Raw genomic sequence first — 21,655 nt, 5'->3', positions numbered from 1 at the left:
GTAATTTTACCGTTGGAGAATTTTTTTTACTCTTTGTTGACTGGTTAATGAGGGTCAGTTAGTCGGCAGAAAAATGGGACGAATTTGAATCTCTAGTCCTGTGATATTGAGCTCTAATACCACCACTGACCCTCACCAATAACACTCAGCTGGAACATCACTCTGCCCTGACTCCTTAAAACACTTATGTACCCCTGTTGCCATGACACAGCCCCTCACACTGTCGTTGTATACATCTTCCGTTCTCAAGAGTCCCTCAGAAATGCTATCCTGGAGTCTGATGCTTCGACCAAACAAGAGCGGTCCAAATCCTGTGACGAGGGTCTGGATAACTACAGAGAGGAAGGCAGAGGGTAAGTCCTGGTCTTATTTCTCATGATACTCTTTTTCCAATGGTTCTCTGTTCATCCTCCTAATATCTGCCGTTTTGTCCCCCTCCTTCTCTCGGTCTCCAGCCGGTCCAACAGTAAACACATGCCTGGACTGAGAGGCCTAAGAAAGGTGAGGACACGGATCAATCCAGGGTTAATTAACCACAACATGTTGGCTGTGTTTATAACAACTGTAAAGGGTTGGTTTATCCATGACATGTTGGCTGTGTTTATAATGTCTGTTAAATTGCTAGGGACTATTATGATTAAGGTATTCTGCTTTTCCCCACATTGAGTGCCTAACGGTGTGACAAGCTGCTACTTTTATTACATTTGTTTTTAATTCAGTCTTTGTACTCTCCCTGTGCCTTTGAAATGTTTTCTAATCACATTGACAGGATGTGTTGTGTGGTTTTTGGCTTATCTTGATTTCCTCAGCCATAATGAACTCACCTGTCTGTGATTTTTTTGCGGTAGTCAGGCTTTGATGCTCCTGAGACTCCTGGGGATTGACGCTCTTTAAGAGTACAGGCTCGCTGTTTCTGCTGATACTCCTATTGGTGTGTGTGTGTGTGTGTGTGTGTGTGTGTGTGTAGGCTCTGGATGGACACAAGTCGTCTGATGACTCTGGTTCCAGAAGGGACTCCTCTTCAGATATCTTCAGTGACTCTTCTAAAGAAGGCTGGCTCAACTTCAGGCAGCTCAACACTGAGAAGAGCAAGGTATATGTTTGTATATTGTCAAATCATGTGGAGGTCTACTGTGCTAGTCTGGTTACAATCCACCATAGATGCTGGAAAGGACAATGTGAAACAAAAATATCCACAATAGTGTGAAAAAGAAAACATGCACGCCCACCCCCACACTGCAAAAATGTTGATCTTCACGCAGAGCCTTATCTCAACGTTTCTCTCTCGCTCGCTCTTTCTCTCCCCAACTCTCTGTAGCGTGTGGGCGGGGGTTCGAGGTCGTGGAAGCAGATGTATGCTGTGCTGCGAGGCCACGCCCTCACGCTCTACAAGGACAAGAAGGACGGCGTCTCTCATGCCTCCTCCCACTCCCAGTCCGACGACAACCCACAGCCAATCAGCATCAAGGCCTGCCTGATTGACATCTCCTACAGCGACACAAAACGCAAGAACGTGCTGCGGCTGACCACGTCGCACTGCGAGTACCTGTTCCAGGCGGAGGGCAGGGATGACATGCTGTCCTGGATCAGAGTCATCCAGGAGAATAGTAATCTGGATGATGAGGTGGGTTCTTCTGGGAAAGATGCTACGCTTTAATCTACTGCATTACTAATCTCATCATAATCACACGATGTCATTGTAATGTATTTCAATTCCTTGGTGTCCAATCTTAGATTGAATCATTCTTTGCTGAGCACATGTTTTTATCCAAAGTGACTCACATACAGTAGCTAGCATTTATACCAAGATTCAGGTGCCCAGGTCATAACCTTACCTCACGGCAGTTGTTTGAAATGCCTGTGTCCTTTTTTTGAAGCAGTCACTTGTGAGTAGCCTGCATTTGCACTTCTTGGATCTCATTTACACCAGTCATTGTCACTGTCCTTGGTCACTAGAAGAAACAATAGATTTTGGACAGAGAGACTAAACCATCTTTGTTCACCGCTCCTCCCCTTGGGTTAACTGCTATGAAGAGTTTGTCCGGTTGCCTTGGTGTTCCTGTTCTGTGGGTAGACTGACTACTACTGCCTTAAAGTAACAATGTCAAACCATTTTAACACTAGGGACAGTTTCCCTAACATAGATTAAGCCTATTCCTGAAAAAGCATTGAACATGTATTTTACTCCAGAATTATGCTTAAACTGTCTGGGGAAACTACCCCTTGACTACTCATGCTTACTGTATGTATGATATCATTAGGCTACAGAAAATATAAAAACATCCCCTGCTGGACTCTAACAAGAATGTTTTACTGTTGCTGTTCTATCACCTCATCTTGGTTGTATGGTAACTTGTCTGTTGGCCTGTGAAATGAGCTAACAGTGCACTTGCTTGTTCAGCTGTTTGCCCCTTTTCAGTTAGCCTTGTGTCTTTGTCTGTGGTCTCAGTCTCCCACAGAGTCTCACTACTGGGGACCAGCCCATGACTTCTAAATAGCACAAACAGGATTCAGTGTGGTAAACTACTAAATCGTATTCACTTTAAACTCTCTACACAAACGGTAGATCAGTGATTAACCCTTTAGGTTTGATTCTTTACATGGACTGACTTTGTTGTCTATGATGTGTTTCAGAATGCTGGTATAACTAGCCAGGACCTGATCAGCAGAAAGATCAGAGAGTACAACACCATGATGAGGTATGCAGCCTGACACATGCCCTCTTTATTTGACCCACAATGCAATGTCCTTTTAGACCCACTCCTATGCACAAGCCATTAAAGTCACACATAGTATTATTGAATGTACTAGAATATCTGTCTCTGTGTTGGATCCAGTGCCCCCAGCACCAAGACTGAGCCTTCCCCTAAAACCTCCCGGCAGTCCCTCAGTATCAGACACACCCTCCTGGGGGGGAAGGGAGAAGGCAAGAGCCCACACTCACCCAAAACAGGAGAGAGGGGTAAGATTACAACAAAGGGCTTAAAGCAAGGGATTACATTTACCACCAGTAGACATGCTGTGTCCTTTACAAACAGCTGAAGAGGAGTGCATAGTGCCGACGTTGTAGCTATTCTACACAGTAAAGGTGCACATTACACGACAACGGTAGACAGTACATATGGTAGGCCTTCATGTAGAAATGTTATTGAAAATGTTTATCTTTGGCTGTCTGTAGAAGCAGCGGTTGACCCTCCAGTAGCTAGTGTGGTTTGAGTGTGTATCTTTAGTGTGGATTAGCTCTGACACGGCTGCTTTGTGTGTGTTCTGTCAGATGACTCCAGTCCTCCACGGGATAAGGCTGCCTGGAGGAGGGGCATCCCCGGCATCATGAGGAAGCCCTTTGAGAAGAAGGCCACAGCTGGGGTCACCTTTGGGGTGCGCCTCGATGACTGCCCATCTGCACAGACCAACAGGGTAAGTGAGAGAGTGCGTGTGTTCACATGTGAGAAAGACATGGTGTGAATGATGTTGAATGAATTGAGCATGTGTTTTGTTCCCCTTTGATGGTCTTACATTTGCGAGGTTTAAGTTCTACTTCATGTTTATAAAAGGGGTATCTATTTATTTGTTTCTTGATTCATCCAATATGTATAATGCTAAAGGCTTTATGCCGTGTAGTTTGTTCCCCTCATCGTGGAGGTGTGCTGTAAGCTGGTAGAGGAGAGGGGGCTGGAGTACACTGGGATCTACAGAGTACCAGGGAACAACGCTGCCATCTCCAGCATGCAGGAGGAGCTGGACAATAAAGGACTGATGAGTGACATCGACATCCAAGAAGATGTGAGTGACACACACACATACAGACAGACACACACCAAACTCTCCTTGTCCTAGTCTGTAATCCCCACATGTTTTAAGCTAACCACCATCATTCCTGTTCCCAAGAACTCTAAGGCTTCATCCCACAATGACTACTGCCCAGTAGCACTCACTTCTGTAATCATGAAGCGCTTTGAGAAGCTGGTTATGGCACATATTAACTCCACCATCCAAGATACCCTAGACCCACTCCAATTTGCATACCACCCCAACAGATCCATAGATGACGCAATCTCAATTGCTCTCCACACTGCCCTCACCCAAATAGATAAGAGGAATACCTATGTGAGAATGCTGTTCATTGACTACAGCTCAACGTTCAACACCATTGTCCCCTCCCAAGTTCGTCACCAAGCTTTGGACTCTGGGTCTGAACACCTCCCTCTGCAACTGGATCCTGGACCTCCTGACGGGCCGACCCCAGGTGGTGAGGGTAGGCAACGTCACCTCCACCGCGCTGACCCTCAACACAGGGGCCCCACAGGGATGTGTGCTTAGTCCCCTCCTGTACTCTCCATTTACCCACGACTGAGTGGCCACGTACGACTTCAACACCAAGTTTGCTGACGACGCAACGGTGGTAGGCCTGATCACCGACGACGATGAGGCAGACTACAGGGAGGAGGTCAGTGCCCTGGCAGTGTGCTCCCAGAACAACAACCTCTCCCTCAACGTAAGACCAAGGAGCTGATGGTGGTCTACAGGAAAGGGGGGGAAGGATCATGCCCACATTGACGGGGCTGCAGTGGAGCAGGTCGAGAGCTTCAAGTTCCTTGGTGTCCAAATCACTAAAGACTTAAAATGGTCCAAACACACACGCAGAGTTTGGCATGGGCTCTCAAATCCTCAAAGTTCTACAGCTCTACCATTGAGAGCATTTTGACTGGCTGCATCACTGCCTGGTCTTGCAATAGCACCGCCCTCGATCGCATGGCTCTACAGAGGGTGGTGCGGACAGCCCAGTACATCACTGGGGCCGCGCTCCCTGCCATCCAGGACATCTATATCAGGCGGTGTGAAAGGAAGGCCTGGAATATTGACTCCAACCACCGAAGCCATAGACTATTCTCCCTGCTTCCGCATGGCAAGCGGTACCGGTGCATCAAGTCTGGTACCAACAGGCTCTTTAATAATTTCTATCCCCAAGCAATAAGACTGATAAATAGCTAACAGAATAGCTACATGGACTATCTGAGTCTACCTTGTATCTTTATTGACCTTTATTTTTGCACTGTCTCTATGCACACTCACAGGGCCCTACCTACACACACACACACACACACACACACACACACACACACACACACACACACACACACACACACACAATTCAATCTGCTCACTGACACGTAATATGCACGTACATTTATACTGACTCTACACATACAAACACACCCACTCACATACAAGCTGCTGCTACTCTGTTTCTTATATCCTGTTGCCAAGTCACCTTACCCCTATACATACCTCCATCACTCCAATATCCCTGCACATTGTAAATATGCTATTGGAACTGACCCTGTACTTATTGTGTTCTTCATATTTCTTATTTCTTGCTCTGTGTTACTGTTTTCTTTAACTTCTCTGGGATAGGTGGGATGGTAGCGTCCCACTTGGCCAAAATCCAGAAAAAATGTAGCGCGCCAAATTCAAATATATTACAATAAAAATCAATCTTTCATGAAATCACACATGAAAGACACCAAATTAAAGCTACACATGTTGTGAATCCAGCCAACATGTCTGATTTCAAAAAGGATTTACGGGGAAAGCACACCAAAAAATTATGTTAGCTCAGTACATAGCCACAGAAAAACACAGCCATTTTCCCAGCAAAAGATAGTAGTCACAAAAAGCAGAAATAGAGATAAAATTAATCACTAACCTTTGATCTTCATCAGATGACACTCATAGGACATCATGTTACACAATACATTTATGTTTTGTTCGACAATGTGCATATTTATATCCACAAATCTCGGTTTACATTGGCGCCATGTTCAGAAATGCCTCCAAAATATCCGGAGTAATTGCAGAGAGCCACGTCAAATAACAGAAATACTCATCATAAACTTTGATGAAAGATACATGTTTTACACAGAATTAAAGATACACTTGTTCTTAATGCAACCGCTGTGTCAGATTTAAAAAAAAAATTACGTAAAAAGCACACCATGCAATAATCTGAGACGGCGCTCAGATTTAACAACATTTTTCCGCCATGTTGGAGTCAACAGAAATATGAAATTACATCATAAATATTCCCTTACCTTTGATTATGTTCATCAGAATGCACTGCCAGGAATCCTAGTTCCACAATAAATCGTTATTTTGTTCGATAATGTCCATTACTTATGTCCAATTAGCTACTTTTGCTAGCATGTTTAGTACACGTGTCCAAACGCTCGCGCAGATGTAGGCAAACGTCGGACGAAAACTTCAAAAAGTTATATTACAAGTCGAATAAACTGGTCAAACTTAGTAGAGAATCAATCTTCAGGATGTTGTTATCATTTATATCCAATAAGGTTCCAACCGGAGAATTCTTTTCAGTCTCTATGGAACGCATGGCGATATCATGAGGAACGTGCGTGACCAAGAAGCTGCAATCTGCCAGACCACTGACTCAAACACCTCCCATCCGGTCCCACAACACAGCATAAGCTTCATTCAGAGTTCTACATACTGTTGGCATCTAGTGGAAGGCGTAGGAAGTGCAAACAGATCCATATATTACAGGGAATTGAATAGGCGATGAGTTTAACAATGACCAGTCTCAATTCTCTCTTCCTGTTTGGATTTTGTCTCAGGTTTTTGCCAGCCATATGAGTTATGTTATACTCACAGACATCATTCAAACAGTTTTAGAAACTTCAGAGTGTTTTATATCCAATAGTAATAATAATATGCATATATTAGTATCTGGAACAGAGTAGGAGGCAGTTCACTATGGGCACGCAATTTATCCAAAAGTGAAAATGCTGCCCCCTATATCAAAGAAGTTAAGTATTACATTCTTATTGATTTATTGCGTTGTTGGGTTTTGAGTTTGCAAGAAAGGCACTTGTCTGTACTTGTGCATGTGACATTAAAACTTGAAACATACCATACCTCACAATAACGCCTTTAATGGTTTTCTCACTTGCTTTCCCTGACAGAAATGGAGGGACCTAAATGTGATCAGTAGTTTACTGAAATCCTTCTTCCGGAAACTTCCAGAACCCCTTTTTACAAATGGTGAGATACTGAACACACAGTAAATGCATGCCTATAAAGAAAAGACAATTGGTTAAGAAAGCATTGTTAATCAATCCTAATTATTTAGTCGTGGCTGTTAAAGGAACTAAGTGGTCCTTGTATTCTATTTACAGAAAAATATGCAGATTTTATTGAAGCCAATCGAACAGAAGACGCAGTGGAGAGGTTGAAAGAGCTCAAGAGGCTGGTAAGTTACAGCTTAGGTGAGGGTTTTATGATAGATCTATAGGAATAAGGAATAGGAATAAGAGCTTCATGTAGTTTAGCGGTATGTTTTAATTGTTGCATTCAAGCATTGAAGGTTGGTTCTCTTTTCTTCGCAGATCCTTGAATTGCCTGAGCATCACTATGAAACCCTCAAATTTCTCTCTGGACACCTCAAGTTGGTCTCTGAAAACTGTGAGAAAAATAAGGTATATCAGTGTGAGGTATAAAATGTAATTTTTTAAGAATGGAGCCTTTTAATAGAGGCCTTGTGTATGGACTTGACTGAATGCCACTCATGTCTCCTCTCTCCCCCCAGATGGAGCCTCGTAACCTGGCCATCGTGTTTGGACCGACTCTGGTCAGGACCTCAGAGGACAACATGACCAATATGGTCAACCACATGCCAGACCAGTGCAAGATAGTGGAGAACCTCATTCAGCAGTTTGACTGGTTCTTCACTGAGGAGGGGGACGATGACCCTGTTGTACGTAGCATCTCTCTCGCCATCTCGCTACTGCTCTCTCACCCCACACACACACACACATGCACACACCTATCTAAACACACTCGGTCATGCTACTCTCAGCTGGTAATAACACAGAATGTTCAGTGTGTGATGTAGTGGATGTTTGTTCATCTTGCTGGTTGGCTAAAGTGTTGTATGAGGTGAACATTTTTCTCTCTGCATCCCTCGTTGACTTCTTTCCTCCTCTACTTTCCTCTCCCTCATTGGATCTCTCTCCTGCAGACCTCAGTGGAACAGGAGAGTACAGTGCAGTCTCAGCCTGTGCCGAACATCGACCACCTGCTGTCCAACATCGGCCGGACCACAACAACCACCTCAGCTGCGGAAGTCTCAGGTAACTCACCTTTTTCTCACTGTTACCACACCTGGCGTGGTGCTAATGCAACAGTCCTGTGACAGTTTTACCAGTATACTAATGAGCCTCAGAAATAGGGACCCAGGACATGCGTGTGTATGTTCAGAATGTACCTGTAGGTATTCGTTAGTCCTAAAGTAAGAGGCTTCTTGTTTGCTTTCCATCAGATGATCTAAAGCTAAGCAAGTCTACTGAAAAGTCTCGTGCTTTTGTAAAGGCAAGCTATTTTAGCAATTCTTCAATGGAAGGATTTTCGGTTATCCAATTGGAAATTGCTGAAAATAATTTGCAAATGTTGTTAAGCCTTTTGTTAAGGTCTGTTTTGTTGTCATTCTTTTTTCATTTGCCCAAGACGATGAATTGTCTTTTGCGTTAGATTATTTCCCCAGTTCTCTCTTTTTGCTTTTTTATGTTTGTTTTTTCCTTTGCTCATGTCATCTCTCCCTGTGCTTTCCTCTTTATGTTGAGATGAAGACTTATTTTCTTCCCCTCCCATATAAACCCGGCATGTTCTTTCCCCTCAAACAACAAACAAACAAAACAACAGAGTGGAAGTATTAACCCTTCTGACCTCTACCCTTGGTTTGTGTGTAGTGTGTTTTTTTCTCCCCTGTCCCTGTCCAGCACTCACACATTGACCCAATCTGACACAGGCCAAGTGGGTGGCGTCAATCACTCGCTGATGTCACTGGTGGACTCTGTAATGTCAGTGGTGGACAGCTGGGACTGTAGGAAGAAGGACGATGAGTGTTGTCCCCAGTGTAGCTGCCTAGTCTGCAGAAACCCTCAGCTCTGTTAACTTGGGGTGAAACATGAAGGAGCGGGAAAAAAAGAAAAACAGAAAGAAAGAGACGTCGATGTTTTGTCATTTCCTGTTGGTGTGCACGTTTTTCACATTTCTCTAAAATGAAAATACCTTATAACCTAACGGATACATACAGAGCAGTGCCTGCAGTAGTTTCTTCTGAAAGCCTTTCTGCTGTCTCTTGTCTCTAAAGCTGATCGCGAGGACAAGTAGCATGGTACGGTCAAACCACGGTTTCACTACCGCCTGCTCATGTGGCATTACTGTCATGGTGTCTGAGGGGGGGGGGGGGGGGGGGGGTTGTAGTGGTGGGGGGCTGAGCTGGCTGTTGTCTAACACACTCAAAAGACATCTAGGAGAGATCAGAACATAGTTACACACACACATTGACTAGGGAGGTTAGATGGATGCCGGTGAGATAGTAAGTAAAGTAGCTCTGATTGCTTTTGTCCCTTTCTGCCCTCCTGTCACATTTGACTCTCAGTCATACATTTGAGATGGACATCATAGGGTGAATCTCGAAGGTATTCTATTTATTGCGTGCAGTCTACTGAAAACGTTAGATGGAAGCAAGGACAGCATTGGGGGAGAAGGTCTGAGGAGATCTCTCCTTGCTTCCCTCTGATATGTGAAAGAGGTGAGGAGATGATTCACGGAATCAGGAAAATACTTCTGAGATTCACCCCATGTCTTATCAATGAACCACTGTTTTTTTTCAGCATCAGAAACACCAACTACAGTCAAACACTGCCACCTAGCTCCTCCCTCACTGCTACATACTTCTACCGCAACACACCAACCATCCACATCTATCAAACACCCACCTTCCCCATCAAAAACCTTGTGTAGCACACTGATATACACACCAGATTTTGGGTCAGTTCCACCTATATTCCAAATGATTAAGGTAAATAGCATTTCCTATATGGAGATATTCCATGTCCAATACAGCTGACAAGAATTTAAATGGAATTGACCCCAACTCGGACACACAAAACTCGTAAATCAAGCAAACACACTTAAAGGAAAATTCCATTGTTTCATTAGTCCATTGTTGATATAGTCACAAACTGTTTTGCATGTCAGCGATCAAGTTTTGAAGATATAGGAGTTTCTAAATGTAGAAATGCAGCCGTTATGATGCATTTTTCATCATACAGTGCGTTGGGAAAGTATTCAGACCCTTTGAATTTTTACACATTTTGTTACGTTAAAACCGTGTTCTAAAATGTATTACATTGTTGTTTTTTCCCTCAACAACAATCTACACAATGACAAAAGCAAAAACAGGTTTTTATCCAAAAAATATGGAAATATTACATTTACATAAGTATTCAGACCCTTTACTCAGTACTTTACTCAGCTTGGCATTCAGGCCAAAAAGTTCCATCTTGGTTTCATCAGACCAGAGAATCTTGTTTCTCATGGTCTGAGAGTCTTTAAGTGCCTTTTGGCAAACTCCAAGCGGGCTTTCATGTGCCTTTTACTGAGGAGTGGCTTCCGTCTGGCCACTCTACCATAACACCCTGATTTGGTGGAGTGCTGCAAAGATGGTCGTCTTTCTGGAGGTTTCTCCCATCTTCAAAGAGGAACTCTGGAGTCTGAGTGACCTCCCTGACTAAGGCCCTTCTCCCCCGATTGCTCAGTTTGACCGGGTGGCCAGCTCTAGGAAGCGTCTTGGTGGTTCCAAATTACATCCATTTAAGAATGATGGAGGCCACTGTGTTCTTGGGGACCTTCAATGCTGCAAAAAAAAACTAATGGCTTGGTTTTTGCTCTGACATCCACTGTCAGCTGTGGGACCATATATAAACTGGTGTGCCTTTCCAAATCATGTCCAATCGATTGAATTTACCACAGGTGGACTCCAATCAAGTTGTAGAAACATCTCATGGATGATCAATGGAAACGGGATGCACCTTCGAGTCTCATAGCAAGGGATCTGAATACTTATTTGAATCAGGCGTTTTTGTTTTTTATAACATTTGCAAAAATGTAAAAAACACTTTTTGCTTTGTCATTCTGGGGTATTGTGTCGATTTGAGGATTTTTTTATTTATTTAATCAATTTGAGAATACGGCTTTAACTTAACATGCACTGTATGATTCTGCGTTTTCCATCATATGAAAAATGTATCATACCGGCTGTATATCTGTATGATGCAGCAGCAATGGACTAAAGAATCAAATACCAGAAGATGTTTTTTGCGTGGAGTTTTCATTTAAGCCGTACCCCCCACCTAACACACACTATTCTGACTTGATAGTGGTAATATTTATGTAGGGAATGGTTTCTTTGATAAGGTTTTTGTACGGACCTTGTTTTGTAGTGTTTGTGGTCGTCAATCATATTCAATTGACCTAACCCAGAATGTTCAAGAGTGCTACAGGGATTATAGAATAGAGTTCTAGACATATTGCACAACCTGCCCATTTTATCGTGGCTAGCCTGCATGGGTGGAACAACAGACTACAACACACAACTGTGTCCCCTTAACAGAGACGTGTTGTCATCCCTTCCTATGTGATTGTCTCTGAGATGAGAACAAATGCCCTGTTGCTGGTGGCTGACTGTGTATTGTAATCGTTTGTGACTGATGTAACCTGTGGTCCGTGATGTGTTGATGTAGTCCCTTTGGGTACGTCCTGTTATGAGCATGAGCTGCTTCCTGTCCTAGTGCACACTGCCGGGTTTCATCTTGTTCCTGTCATCCCTCCATTCCTGGCCGCCACCTCTCTTCCTCCACTCTCATGGACAGTGTCTTTCTTCTGTTTCCTTCCTTCATCTCTGTGAGCTACAAATCCCCTCTGTTGAATCTCCTGCCCCCTCACAGTGCAGGTTTCTGTCGGTCTCTTCACTGTACCCTGTGATCTGCCTACAGTCTGTCCTCTCTCCCTGACTTGATAATTGTGTTGTTCAGCAGATTGTAAATGTTTAAAGATTTTCTCATGCCTTCTCCTCTCCCAGATTCAGCATGCAGTGACTCCTCCAAATCAAAGGTAAGTGGCACCAAGTTTTCTGTCCATCTTTTAGCTCCTATTTTCTTTTTTTTGTTGCCATTTAACAGATGTTCTTATCCAGATTGATTAGCAATTGACCATTCTGTTTCAGAGCAGAATTTGAATTTATTTAACCAGGTAGGCCAGTTGAGAACAAGTTCTCATTTACAACTGCGACCTGGCCAAGATAAAGCAAAGCAGTGCGACAAAAACAACAACACAGTTACACATAAACAAACGTACAGTCAATAACACAATACAATGTAGAAGAGTAGGGAGGTAAGGCAATACTTAGGCCAAAGAGGTGAAATAATTACAATTTAGCATTAACACTGGAGTGATAGATGTGCAAGTCGAGATACTGGGGTGCAAAAGAGCAAGAGGATAAATGACAATATGGAGATGAGGTAGTTGGATGTGCTATTTACAGATTGGCTGTGTACAGGTACAGTGATTGGTAAGCTGCTCTGACAGCTGATGCTTAAAGTTAGAGGGAGATATAAGACTACAGCTTCAGTGATTTTTGCAATTCGTTCCAGTCATTGGCAGCAGAGAACTGGAAGGATAGGCGGCCAAAGGAAGTGTTGGCTTTGGGGATGACCAGTGAAATATACCTGCTGGAGCGCGTGCTACGGGTGGGTGTTACTATGGTGACCAGTGAGCTGAGATAAGGCGGGGCTTTACCTAGCAAAGACTTATAGATGACCTGGAGCCAGTGGGTTTGGCGACGAATATGTAGTGAGGGCCAGCAAACGAGAGCATACACGTCGCAGTGGTGAGTAGTATATGGGGCTTTGGTGACAAAATGGATGGCACTGTGATAAACTACATCCAGTTTGCTGAGTGGAGTGTTGGAGGCTATTTTGTAAAGTCAAGTATCGGTAGGATAGTCAGTTTTACGAGGGTATGTTTGGCAGCATGAGTGAAGGAGGCGTTGTTGCGAAATAGGAAGCCGATTCTAGATTTCATTTTGTATTGGAGATGCTTAATGTGAGTCTGGAAGGAGAGTTTACAGTCTAACCAGACACCTAGGTATTTGTAGTTGTCCACATATTCTAAGTCAGAACCGTCCAGAGTAGTGATGCCAGTCGGGCGGGCAACAATCGGTTGAAGAGCATGCATTTAGTTTTACTAGCGTTTATAAGCAGTTGGAGGCCACTGAAGGAGTGTTATGGCATTGAAGCTCGTTTGGAGGTTTGATAACACAGTGTCCAAAGAAGGGCCAGATGTATACAGAATGGTGTCGTCTGCGTAGAGGTGGCTCAGAGAATCACCAGCAGCGACATCATTGATATATACAGAGAAGAGAGTCGGCCCGAGAATTGAACCCTGTGACACCCCCATGGAGACTGCCAGAGGCCCGGACAACAGGCCCTCCGATGTGACACACTGAACTCTATCTCAGAAGTAGTTGGTGAACCAGGCGAGGCAGTCATTTGAGGACCCAAGGCTATTGAGTCTGTCGATAAGAATACGGTGATTGACAGAGTCAAAAGCCTTGGCCAGGTCGATGAAGACGACTGCACAGTACTGTCTTTTATCGATGGCGGTTACTATATCGTTTAGGACGTTGAGCGTGGCTGAGGTGCACCCATGACCAGCTCGGAAACCAGATTGCATCATGGAGAAGGTAGGGTGGGATTTGAAATTATCAGTGATCTGTTAACTTGGCTTTCGAAGATTTTAGAAAGGCAGGGCAGGATGGATATAGGTCTATAACTGTTTGGTCTAGAGTGTCTCCCCCTTTGAAGAGGGGGATGACCACGGCAGCTTTCCAATCTTTGGGGATCTCAGATGATATGAAAGAGAGGTTGAACAGGCTAGTAATGGAGGTTGCAACAGTTTAGGCTGATACTTTTAGAAAGAGAAAGTCCAGATTGTCTTGGTCAGCTGATTTGTAGGGATCCAGATTTTGCAGCTCTTTCAGAACATCAGCTGTCTGGATTTGGGTGGAGGAGAAGCGGGGTGGGGGTGGGGGGGGGGGGGTCTTGGGCAAATTGCTGCAGCGGGGCTGAGCTGTTGGCTGGGGTAGGAGTAGCCAGGTGGAAAGCATGGCCAGCCGTAGGAAAATGCTTCTTGAAATTATCGTAGATTTATCGGTGGTGACAGTGTTTCCTAGCCTCAGTTCCATGGTCACCTGGGAGGAGGTGGTCTTATTCTCCATGGACTTTAGTGTCCCAAAACCTTTTGGGAATTAGTCCTGCAGGATGCAAATTTCTGTTAGGAAAGCTAAGGCTAGCTTTTCCAAACTGACTGTGTATATTGGTTCCTGACTTTCCTGAAAAGTTGCATATTGCGGGGGCTATTCAATGCTAATGCAGAACTCCACAGGATGTTTTTGTGCTGGTCAAGTCTGGGGTGAACCAAGGACTATATCTGTTCTTAGTTCAACATTTTTTGAATGGCGAATGCTTATTTAAGATGCGAGGAAAGCACTTTTTAAAGAGCAACCAGGCACCCTCAACTGACGGGATGAGGTCACTATCCTTCCAGAATACCCGGACCAGGTCGATTAGAAAGGCCTGCTAGCTGAAGTGTTTAAGGGAGCGTTTGACAGTGATGAGGGGTGGTCGTTTGACCACGGTCCCATCGCGCACGCAGGCAATGAGGCAGTGATCACTGAGATCCTGGTTGAAGACAGCAGGGGTGTATTTAGAGGGCAAGTTGGTCATGATGATATCTAAGAGGGAGCCCATGGTTACGGATTTAGGGTTGTACCTGGTAGGTTCCTTAATAATTTGTGTGAGATTGAGGGTATCTAGCTTAGATTGTTGGGTGGCCGGGGTGTTAAGCATATCCCAGTTTAGGTCACCTAACAGTACGAGCTCTGAAGATAGATGGGAAGCAATCAATTCACATATGGTGCCCAGAGCACAGCTGGGGGCTGAAGGGGGTCTATAACAAGCGGCAACGGTGAGAGACTTGTTTCTGGAAAGGTGGATTTTTTAAAAGTAGACGTTAGTGATTGGTGTGTGTGACTGACGTCCTGGTGTTTTGTCCCAGCAGGGCTTGTGGGGCTCTGGGAAGGACCAGTGTAGCAGGGAGATGCTTCGCTCCTCCTTCTTTGTCAGCCGCAAGCGTAAGAAGCCCAAGGACAAGGCTCAGCCCAGCAGCTCTGACGACGACCTGGACGCCGTGTTTGCTAAGAAGGAGCAGCCAGAACAGCAGAGCCTGTGCCACCAGGACCTCCACCCAGCCTGGTCCCCAGACAGCCAGACGGATGTGGAGAGGGAGGCCAACGAGAGAGGGGAACAGCCAGGGGACAGGGTCCAAACCAACGGGGAAGAGTCCCGTTCAGACGGCCTCATGTCTCAGCCCTCTCCATCCCCCTCTCCCAAACACACCCCCTCCCCCTGCCTCCGTACCTCCTCCACGCGCTCCCCCTACACCTCCCAGTCCCCCCACCTCGGCCACCGCAGGCAGGTGGCCCACCAGTCATCTCTGTCTGACCCACCCTCCAACTACGATGAGGTCTCAGACCTGGGCACCATGAACAGCACCAGCTCTCAGGTGTCTGTGACGGGACACAGGGTGAGGCATGGTAGGACAGGGGCCCTGGGACCAGAAACTGGGGCCAGTGGCTTGGGGGCCGAGGTCAGCTCCATCACCTCAGATTATTCCACCACCTCCTCCATGACCTTCCTCACCGGGGCCGAGCTGAGCACGCTCTGTCCAGAGGTACACTCGGTGGCCGAGAGCAGGGGAGGAGATGACGCTGATGATGAGCGTAGTGAGCTGATTAGTGAGGGCCGGCCCATGGAGACGGACAGCGAGAGCGACCTATCGGTGTTTATTGGGAGCGTGAAGGAGACCCGGCCGGGGAAAGATTTCTGCCAATCAGACGTGCCGGATGCGCCCAGGCCCCTCCCCTCCCACAGACTCATCGAGTGTGATACTCTCTCCAGGAAGAAATCTGCTGCGCGTCAGAAGACTGACAGCGATTCCTCGTTGGACGGAGGGCAGAGCGACAAGGATTCCAATAGGCTGTCTCGCGTTCTGGGGGTGTTTAAGGGGCGTTCCACCAGCAGCCTTAGCTCCTCCTCCCGCAGCGAGTCAGAGAAGGGAATTGAGCCTGCATGGCGTCTCAAGATCACAGACCGGCTGAAGTTCCGTCTGCGGACGTCCGTAGACGACATGTTCGGGGTGGGCACCCAGCAGAGCCGCTCTCCAGAGGGACGCAGGGACAAGAAGAAGAACATCAGACGCAGACACACCATGGGAGGCCAGAGGGACTTTGCTGAGTTGTCTGTGATGGGGGACTGGCAGGGGGGGATGGGCGGGGGCTCGCGGGCAGAGCTGTCGGCCGTGGACCGGCTGAAGCCCAAGTGTTCTTCCCAAGACTTCTCCATCCGGGAGTGGATTGCCCGCGAGCGCCACCGCACCTCCAATCCCGAGGTAAGCCTGGACTTCTCTGAACACCAGGGGGCACTGCTCCTCCTACGCAACCCCGACCCCCAGAACTCCAACCACCAGGCCCAGGAGGCCCCGTCGTCGTCACTCTCAGACCCCCTCTCACTACGCCCAGCTCCAGCTGAGCTGCTGAACGGAGACACAGGTCCCCAGAGTAAAAGCCTGAATCTGTCGGCCACCGCACACCCACACAAACTCTCTGGTGCTCAGGTGGTCCAGTCTCGCTTCTACCAGTACCTGTGAGAGGTGATGTCTGTCTGTCTTTCTGTCTGTGAGATGTGTATGTGTTTGAGAGTCTGTGAGTGATGTTTGTTAATGACCAGTGAGCATGTACAGGTACTGTGAAGTGAAGTGTGTTTACTCAGTCTGTTTGGTGGTGTGTGTTTATGCTTAAAATAATAAGGGTTACTGCACAGGGGTGGTTTATCTGACTGACACAACAAGGCATGGAACAAAACATTCAATTCATGTTGATACATTTTCTCCTTTTTTATGACAAATGACAGACTTTGGGATGGGCGTTGGGGTAGAGAAATCCTCACTCCTAACAGAAATCCCTGTTATGCTGAAGATTGCGACTCGAGGGCCTCTTGCTCATGGATGAATTGATGAGTCCGAAAGTTGATTGGTGTAAGGAAGTGTAAACATGGCTGGTGTTTCAAGTTAAAGATTGTGAAAATACAGTAACTGACTTGTAGGAGGCAGATTTGTTTTAAAGTATTGCAGAGGAACTATTTTTGTTGTATGAGGGTCTCGTGTGGTTAAAAGTGAGTCCTTCAGTAACCAAATTTTAAGAATGTACGACGTGCTTGCTGTAATACTAACTAAAGCTTTAGTTGCTTGTTCATATTTTAAATTGTACAGATTCCCCTTCCTCTCTACTTGAAGTGTTTTTATTTTCGGGATAGCCTGTGTTTTGGACTGCCGTCGAGTGACCTCTTTCAAGGTGCATTGTGACAAGACACTGGACTAACGACGTCATGAAAATACAAAATAACTGTTTTTATTCCACCCTTTTAAGAAAAAAGCAGTGAACTACTTCCCTCTAATTCAATATGCTGTGTGCTTGTGGTTTCATGCTTTGGTCAATTAAGGGCATCAGATGGGGGGGGTCAAGAGGGAGAAGAATATGAATAATCAAATCAGAAATCATGTTTCTTTCGCAATAGGAAGTGCCTCATAATGAAATGTAAAGGGTGCCAAATCGTCTTTGTTGAGATGCATAAAGATTTGACTGTGAATGATATTATCGTGGACTCACACTGTCATTCTACAGGTTCTATCTTAAACAGAGGGAGGCCGAGCTTCCATTCCCTAGGCATTCCACTCTGCTCTTCACCTTTTTTATACTTTTGTTTTTTCATTTCCTTTTTTTGCATTTTGGATTAACAGAACTTGAATTTAAAATATTTCTGTATAAAATAAGTACCATGTGTATATAAATGCCATGTTTTAGCTGCCTTTGTTTCATTTCCAGATGTTTTTTTCTAAGTAAAAAGTACAGTATTGAGATGTTGCTGATGATAGGGTGGGTGTTAGATTACAGACTTGTGATAGTCCAGTGGTTCTCTGGGGAGCGATGAGAGATTCCTCCCTGCATGTGAAAAGGCTTCATTGAGCTGCTGGACTGTTTGTATCATTATGGCATGTTCTCTCTCTGAGTGGAGGGGCATGGGCTCCTAAACACTGGAAATAAATCTTATCAATGGCTAAAAGCATATGGCTGGTGTTTTTACAATCTACTGCACTACCTTCCCTGGTTAGTTCCTGCTAAATAGTTATAGAATAATACTATCATGCCCTAATGTCTACCTCAACTCCTACCACACACAAGCAACATCAGTCATGGTAAGCTTCCTTCTTTAGTTGGGCAGTGTCCAATGAAAACAAAGCCACCAAGAACAAAATGTACCCAAGTAAATTTGAAAATGCTTTATGTACAAGTCAAACACACACACAGTTCTAGTTAGACTTTTTTCAACATTTTGTAAAACAGCTGACAACTAACAGAAGTGAGGTCATGGGGACAGACGGTCAAGCCACTGAACACTTCATTTAAATGAGCTGACAGAGAACCAAACATTAACTCTCTAAAACCTACACTGAATATGCCTCATGATCCTTTTGATGTAGTTACAACAGCCAGAACTGTCAGGTTTGTGTCTATTATACAAGAATAATAGTACACTTTTATAATGGGAGTTATAAAATCGCATTACATTTTCAACCATATGGACTGGTCTGAGCAATGATTCAACTCAAGTAAATTATGTCCAATGTCCAAATCTTTCTTAGATGAAAAATGAAATGTTAGTCCTTGACATGAATATGTCTACCCCCAGTAGTAAGGCACAGTGACTAAGCACTCGACTCAATCAGTAGCACTGAAGAACCTGCACTACAGCGCGATAGTCATTTTAAAGCAATGTTCCCACATTCAGAAGTTGCACTTTAGCACAGATCTTCAGCGCTACGGATTGAATTGTGCCCTTCCATAACACTAGAGCGCCTCTCCAAATGACAGGAGTGAAAAAATGTATTACTTTAACTTTGTACCCTCACTCATTTGGAAAGGAAATCATGGGCCGATGTGACCACCATACATTAACTCAAAGCCACATGACATATTGAACATTAGCTACAGCAATTAAGAGAAATAAGTTGTTCTGTGTGCTGCTGTTTTAACATCAGAATCATGGACACAAACTCTGGTGGAGTCAACAACAGGTAGCTCTTCCATGTTTACTGCAATGAAAATAACCCTTGATGTTCGTTGCCCACTATATATTTACTTGTGTGTGTGGTGGGAGAGGAAATGCATCCCTCAATAGATGCCGGTTGGAGTGGTGGTTCACTACTTTAGCTGTCCACAAGGGGGGATTCTAGAGGGTTCTTCAGTGACCAGATTATTGGTCCCCAAAAAATAACTTGTTCACTGCTAAGACATTTTTATTTTATTTACCAAAGTCAACATCCATGATGGAGATGTCTTGCTGGCCAGTCCAGTTGTCAGCCAACCAAAAGTGATGAAGAATAAAGATGAAGAGCGAGGTGTGAGGTCCTTGGTACATGCAGGTACTGTGCTCTAAAGAGGAGCCCAAATTATACAGAGGGTGGAGTAGGTTGGCCTGCTCCTAGATCTGGCTTGCCAATGCCAACTCTAAATGAGCATTGTCACAGCTGACCATCAGAGTTGGCAAGACAGCACAAACAGATCTGGGCCAGGCTAGGGGTGAGGGAAATGAGTTGAGAAGGATTTGTTGCATATTGTGCTGTGGTAGCTGGAGTGTTAACCACGTGTCAGCTGGTTTAAACATCTCCCTCATCCTTCTTGTCCTTCTTGTCCTCGCTTGGTAAGTCCGGCAGTCGGAAACACTCCTCAAAGAAGTTAACTAGTGATTGGCTCAGGTGTTGCCGTGTGCCATCGCTATGCAGGAAGTGTCCCTCATCTGGGTAGATCTACAGTACAGAGACATTACAAAATAAAAGGCATGTAGGTAGGTAGGTAACAATATTTGACACACTGCTCATAATGCCTTCATAACAATGTCCTAAACATGTTGTCAAGCTTACCTGTAGAGAGTAATTTGCCTTCTCATTGATTAAATGGTTGATGAATTTTGCAGAGTGCTGGAAATGGACTTTCTCTTTAGGGAAGGAGAGAGGGTAACATGACATGTAAGATGCGTATATTCAGTCACAGTACTTCAACATTCAGCCTCAAAGTTAATCAGTTAATAAGACTGCTTTGACAGTAACTTAGCCAATGCCCAAATAGGAGTTGGCAAGACAGCACAAACCCATAGATCTAGGAAAGGCTAACTGATCGATAGTAATGACTGTACCATCAGCAGTTGGATGGATGATCATGTACTTCCTGTCCATTAGGTGAGCTGCCCGGTGTGCTAAACTTGCCACCTGAAGGAAAGAGGACAGCGAACAGCAGCATGAAATACAAATTATTTGACATCTTGTCTGACTAGCGGATAAAGTGTACGAAGTGATGAATCTTTACCGAGTATACTCGAGAGTCTGTCTTTGGTGATCCAAGGTATCTCTCTGAAAATGCTGAAGCTGGTGTATAAAGAAGGAACACATAATAGCATGTTATAAGGCACTGTTCAAACTAAAATACATTGTTTGTAGTGAGAAATTATTCATGCGGCAAGAAATGATGTTGCAAAAGCAAATCATTACCATACAACTTGAAATCTGTGATGGGCGAGACGGCTGCTCCACATTTAAGCAGGGATTCTTCAGAACTTAAAAGCAGGGTGGCTAAATATCCTCCATAAACCTATATAGACAGATAAGGTACAGTTAGTGAGGGACACTTAATAGTATCGTGTTTCTTGAACAAACAGTATAGAAATACATTGTTGCCATATCAAGGCTAGAGCCTTCACATACACCACTCCAAAGACAAACTGCATACAAATTCTAACTTTCTATAGACAAATGAGGACTTCCAAACTGAAACCTGATTGAAATATTTATGTTGTTGCTGGGCCATCGTGTGTAGTTGCTCTCGTAGTTATGAATCCCAAATGGGACCCTATTCATTTTATAGTGCAACATAGAGCAGAAGCTCACATCATATCTAAACTTAGCAAAAAAAGAAACGTCCTCTCACTGTCAACTGCGTTTATTTTCAGCAAACTTAACATGTGTAAATATTTGTATGAACATAACACGATTCAACAAATGAGACATACATTGAACAAGATCCACAGACATGTGACTAACAGAAATGGAATAATGTGTCCCTGAACAAAGGGGGGTCAAAATCAAAGTAACAGTCAGTATCTGGTGTGGCCACCAGCTGCATTAAGTACCGCAGTGCATCTCCTCCTCATGGACTGCACCAGATTTGCCAGTTCTTGCTGTAAGATGTTACCCCACTCTTCCACCAAGTTCCCAGACATTTCTGGGGGGAATGGCCCTAGCCCTCACCCTCCGATCCAACACGTCCCAGACGTGCTCAATGGGATTGAGATCCAGGCTCTTCGCTGGCCATAGCAGAACACTGACATTCCTGTCTTGCAGGAAATCACGCACAGAACGAGCAGTTTGGCTGGTGGCATTGTCATGCTGGAGGGTCATGTCAGGATGAGCCTGCAGGAAGTGTACCACATGAGGGAGGAGGATGTCTTCCCTGTAACGCACAGTGTTGAGATTGCCTGCAATGACAACAAGCTCAGTCCAATGATGCTGTGACACACCGCCCCAGACCATGACGGACCCTACACCTCCAAATCGATCCCGCTCCAGA

General features: G+C 44.9%; 2 protein-coding genes across 8 annotated transcripts in view; one reads left to right on the top strand and one right to left on the bottom strand.

Annotated features, from left to right (window-relative positions):
• LOC139550691 (rho GTPase-activating protein 21-like) overlaps positions 1 to 18,101 on the top strand; it is a 71,943-nt gene extending 53,842 nt beyond the window's left edge. For 3 of the 4 annotated variants that reach the window (XM_071361762.1, XM_071361765.1, XM_071361764.1), the window contains 15 exons: positions 251 to 353; positions 456 to 501; positions 968 to 1,093; positions 1,319 to 1,624; positions 2,635 to 2,699; positions 2,838 to 2,962; positions 3,275 to 3,417; positions 3,622 to 3,783; positions 6,981 to 7,059; positions 7,194 to 7,267; positions 7,404 to 7,493; positions 7,604 to 7,771; positions 8,036 to 8,147; positions 11,942 to 11,973; positions 14,977 to 18,101. In XM_071361762.1, the coding sequence (XP_071217863.1) occupies positions 251 to 353; positions 456 to 501; positions 968 to 1,093; positions 1,319 to 1,624; positions 2,635 to 2,699; positions 2,838 to 2,962; positions 3,275 to 3,417; positions 3,622 to 3,783; positions 6,981 to 7,059; positions 7,194 to 7,267; positions 7,404 to 7,493; positions 7,604 to 7,771; positions 8,036 to 8,147; positions 11,942 to 11,973; positions 14,977 to 16,626 (3,281 nt within the window). In that variant the 3' untranslated portion in view covers positions 16,627 to 18,101. The remainder of the gene's footprint in view (positions 1 to 250; positions 354 to 455; positions 502 to 967; positions 1,094 to 1,318; positions 1,625 to 2,634; positions 2,700 to 2,837; positions 2,963 to 3,274; positions 3,418 to 3,621; positions 3,784 to 6,980; positions 7,060 to 7,193; positions 7,268 to 7,403; positions 7,494 to 7,603; positions 7,772 to 8,035; positions 8,148 to 11,941; positions 11,974 to 14,976) is intronic. The other variant, XM_071361763.1, reaches the window with a different exon arrangement.
• Positions 18,102 to 18,300: 199 nt separating this feature from the next.
• Positions 18,301 to 21,655, bottom strand: part of LOC139550693 (A-type potassium channel modulatory protein DPP6-like) — a 177,040-nt gene continuing 173,685 nt past the window's right edge. For all 4 annotated transcript variants that reach the window (XM_071361768.1, XM_071361767.1, XM_071361766.1 and 1 more), the window contains exons 22-26: positions 20,581 to 20,680; positions 20,399 to 20,457; positions 20,229 to 20,301; positions 19,957 to 20,030; positions 18,301 to 19,842 (exon numbers count right to left, since the gene is read on the bottom strand). In XM_071361768.1, the coding sequence (XP_071217869.1) occupies positions 19,693 to 19,842; positions 19,957 to 20,030; positions 20,229 to 20,301; positions 20,399 to 20,457; positions 20,581 to 20,680 (456 nt within the window). In that variant the 3' untranslated portion in view covers positions 18,301 to 19,692. The remainder of the gene's footprint in view (positions 19,843 to 19,956; positions 20,031 to 20,228; positions 20,302 to 20,398; positions 20,458 to 20,580; positions 20,681 to 21,655) is intronic.

The sequence above is a fragment of the Salvelinus alpinus genome, chromosome 23 (assembly GCF_045679555.1).
Source record: "Salvelinus alpinus chromosome 23, SLU_Salpinus.1, whole genome shotgun sequence".
In the NCBI taxonomy this organism is placed as follows: domain Eukaryota; kingdom Metazoa; phylum Chordata; class Actinopteri; order Salmoniformes; family Salmonidae; genus Salvelinus; species Salvelinus alpinus.
The sequence above is the reverse complement of the archived record's forward strand: the minus strand, read 5'-3'. Positions and strand labels throughout refer to the sequence as shown.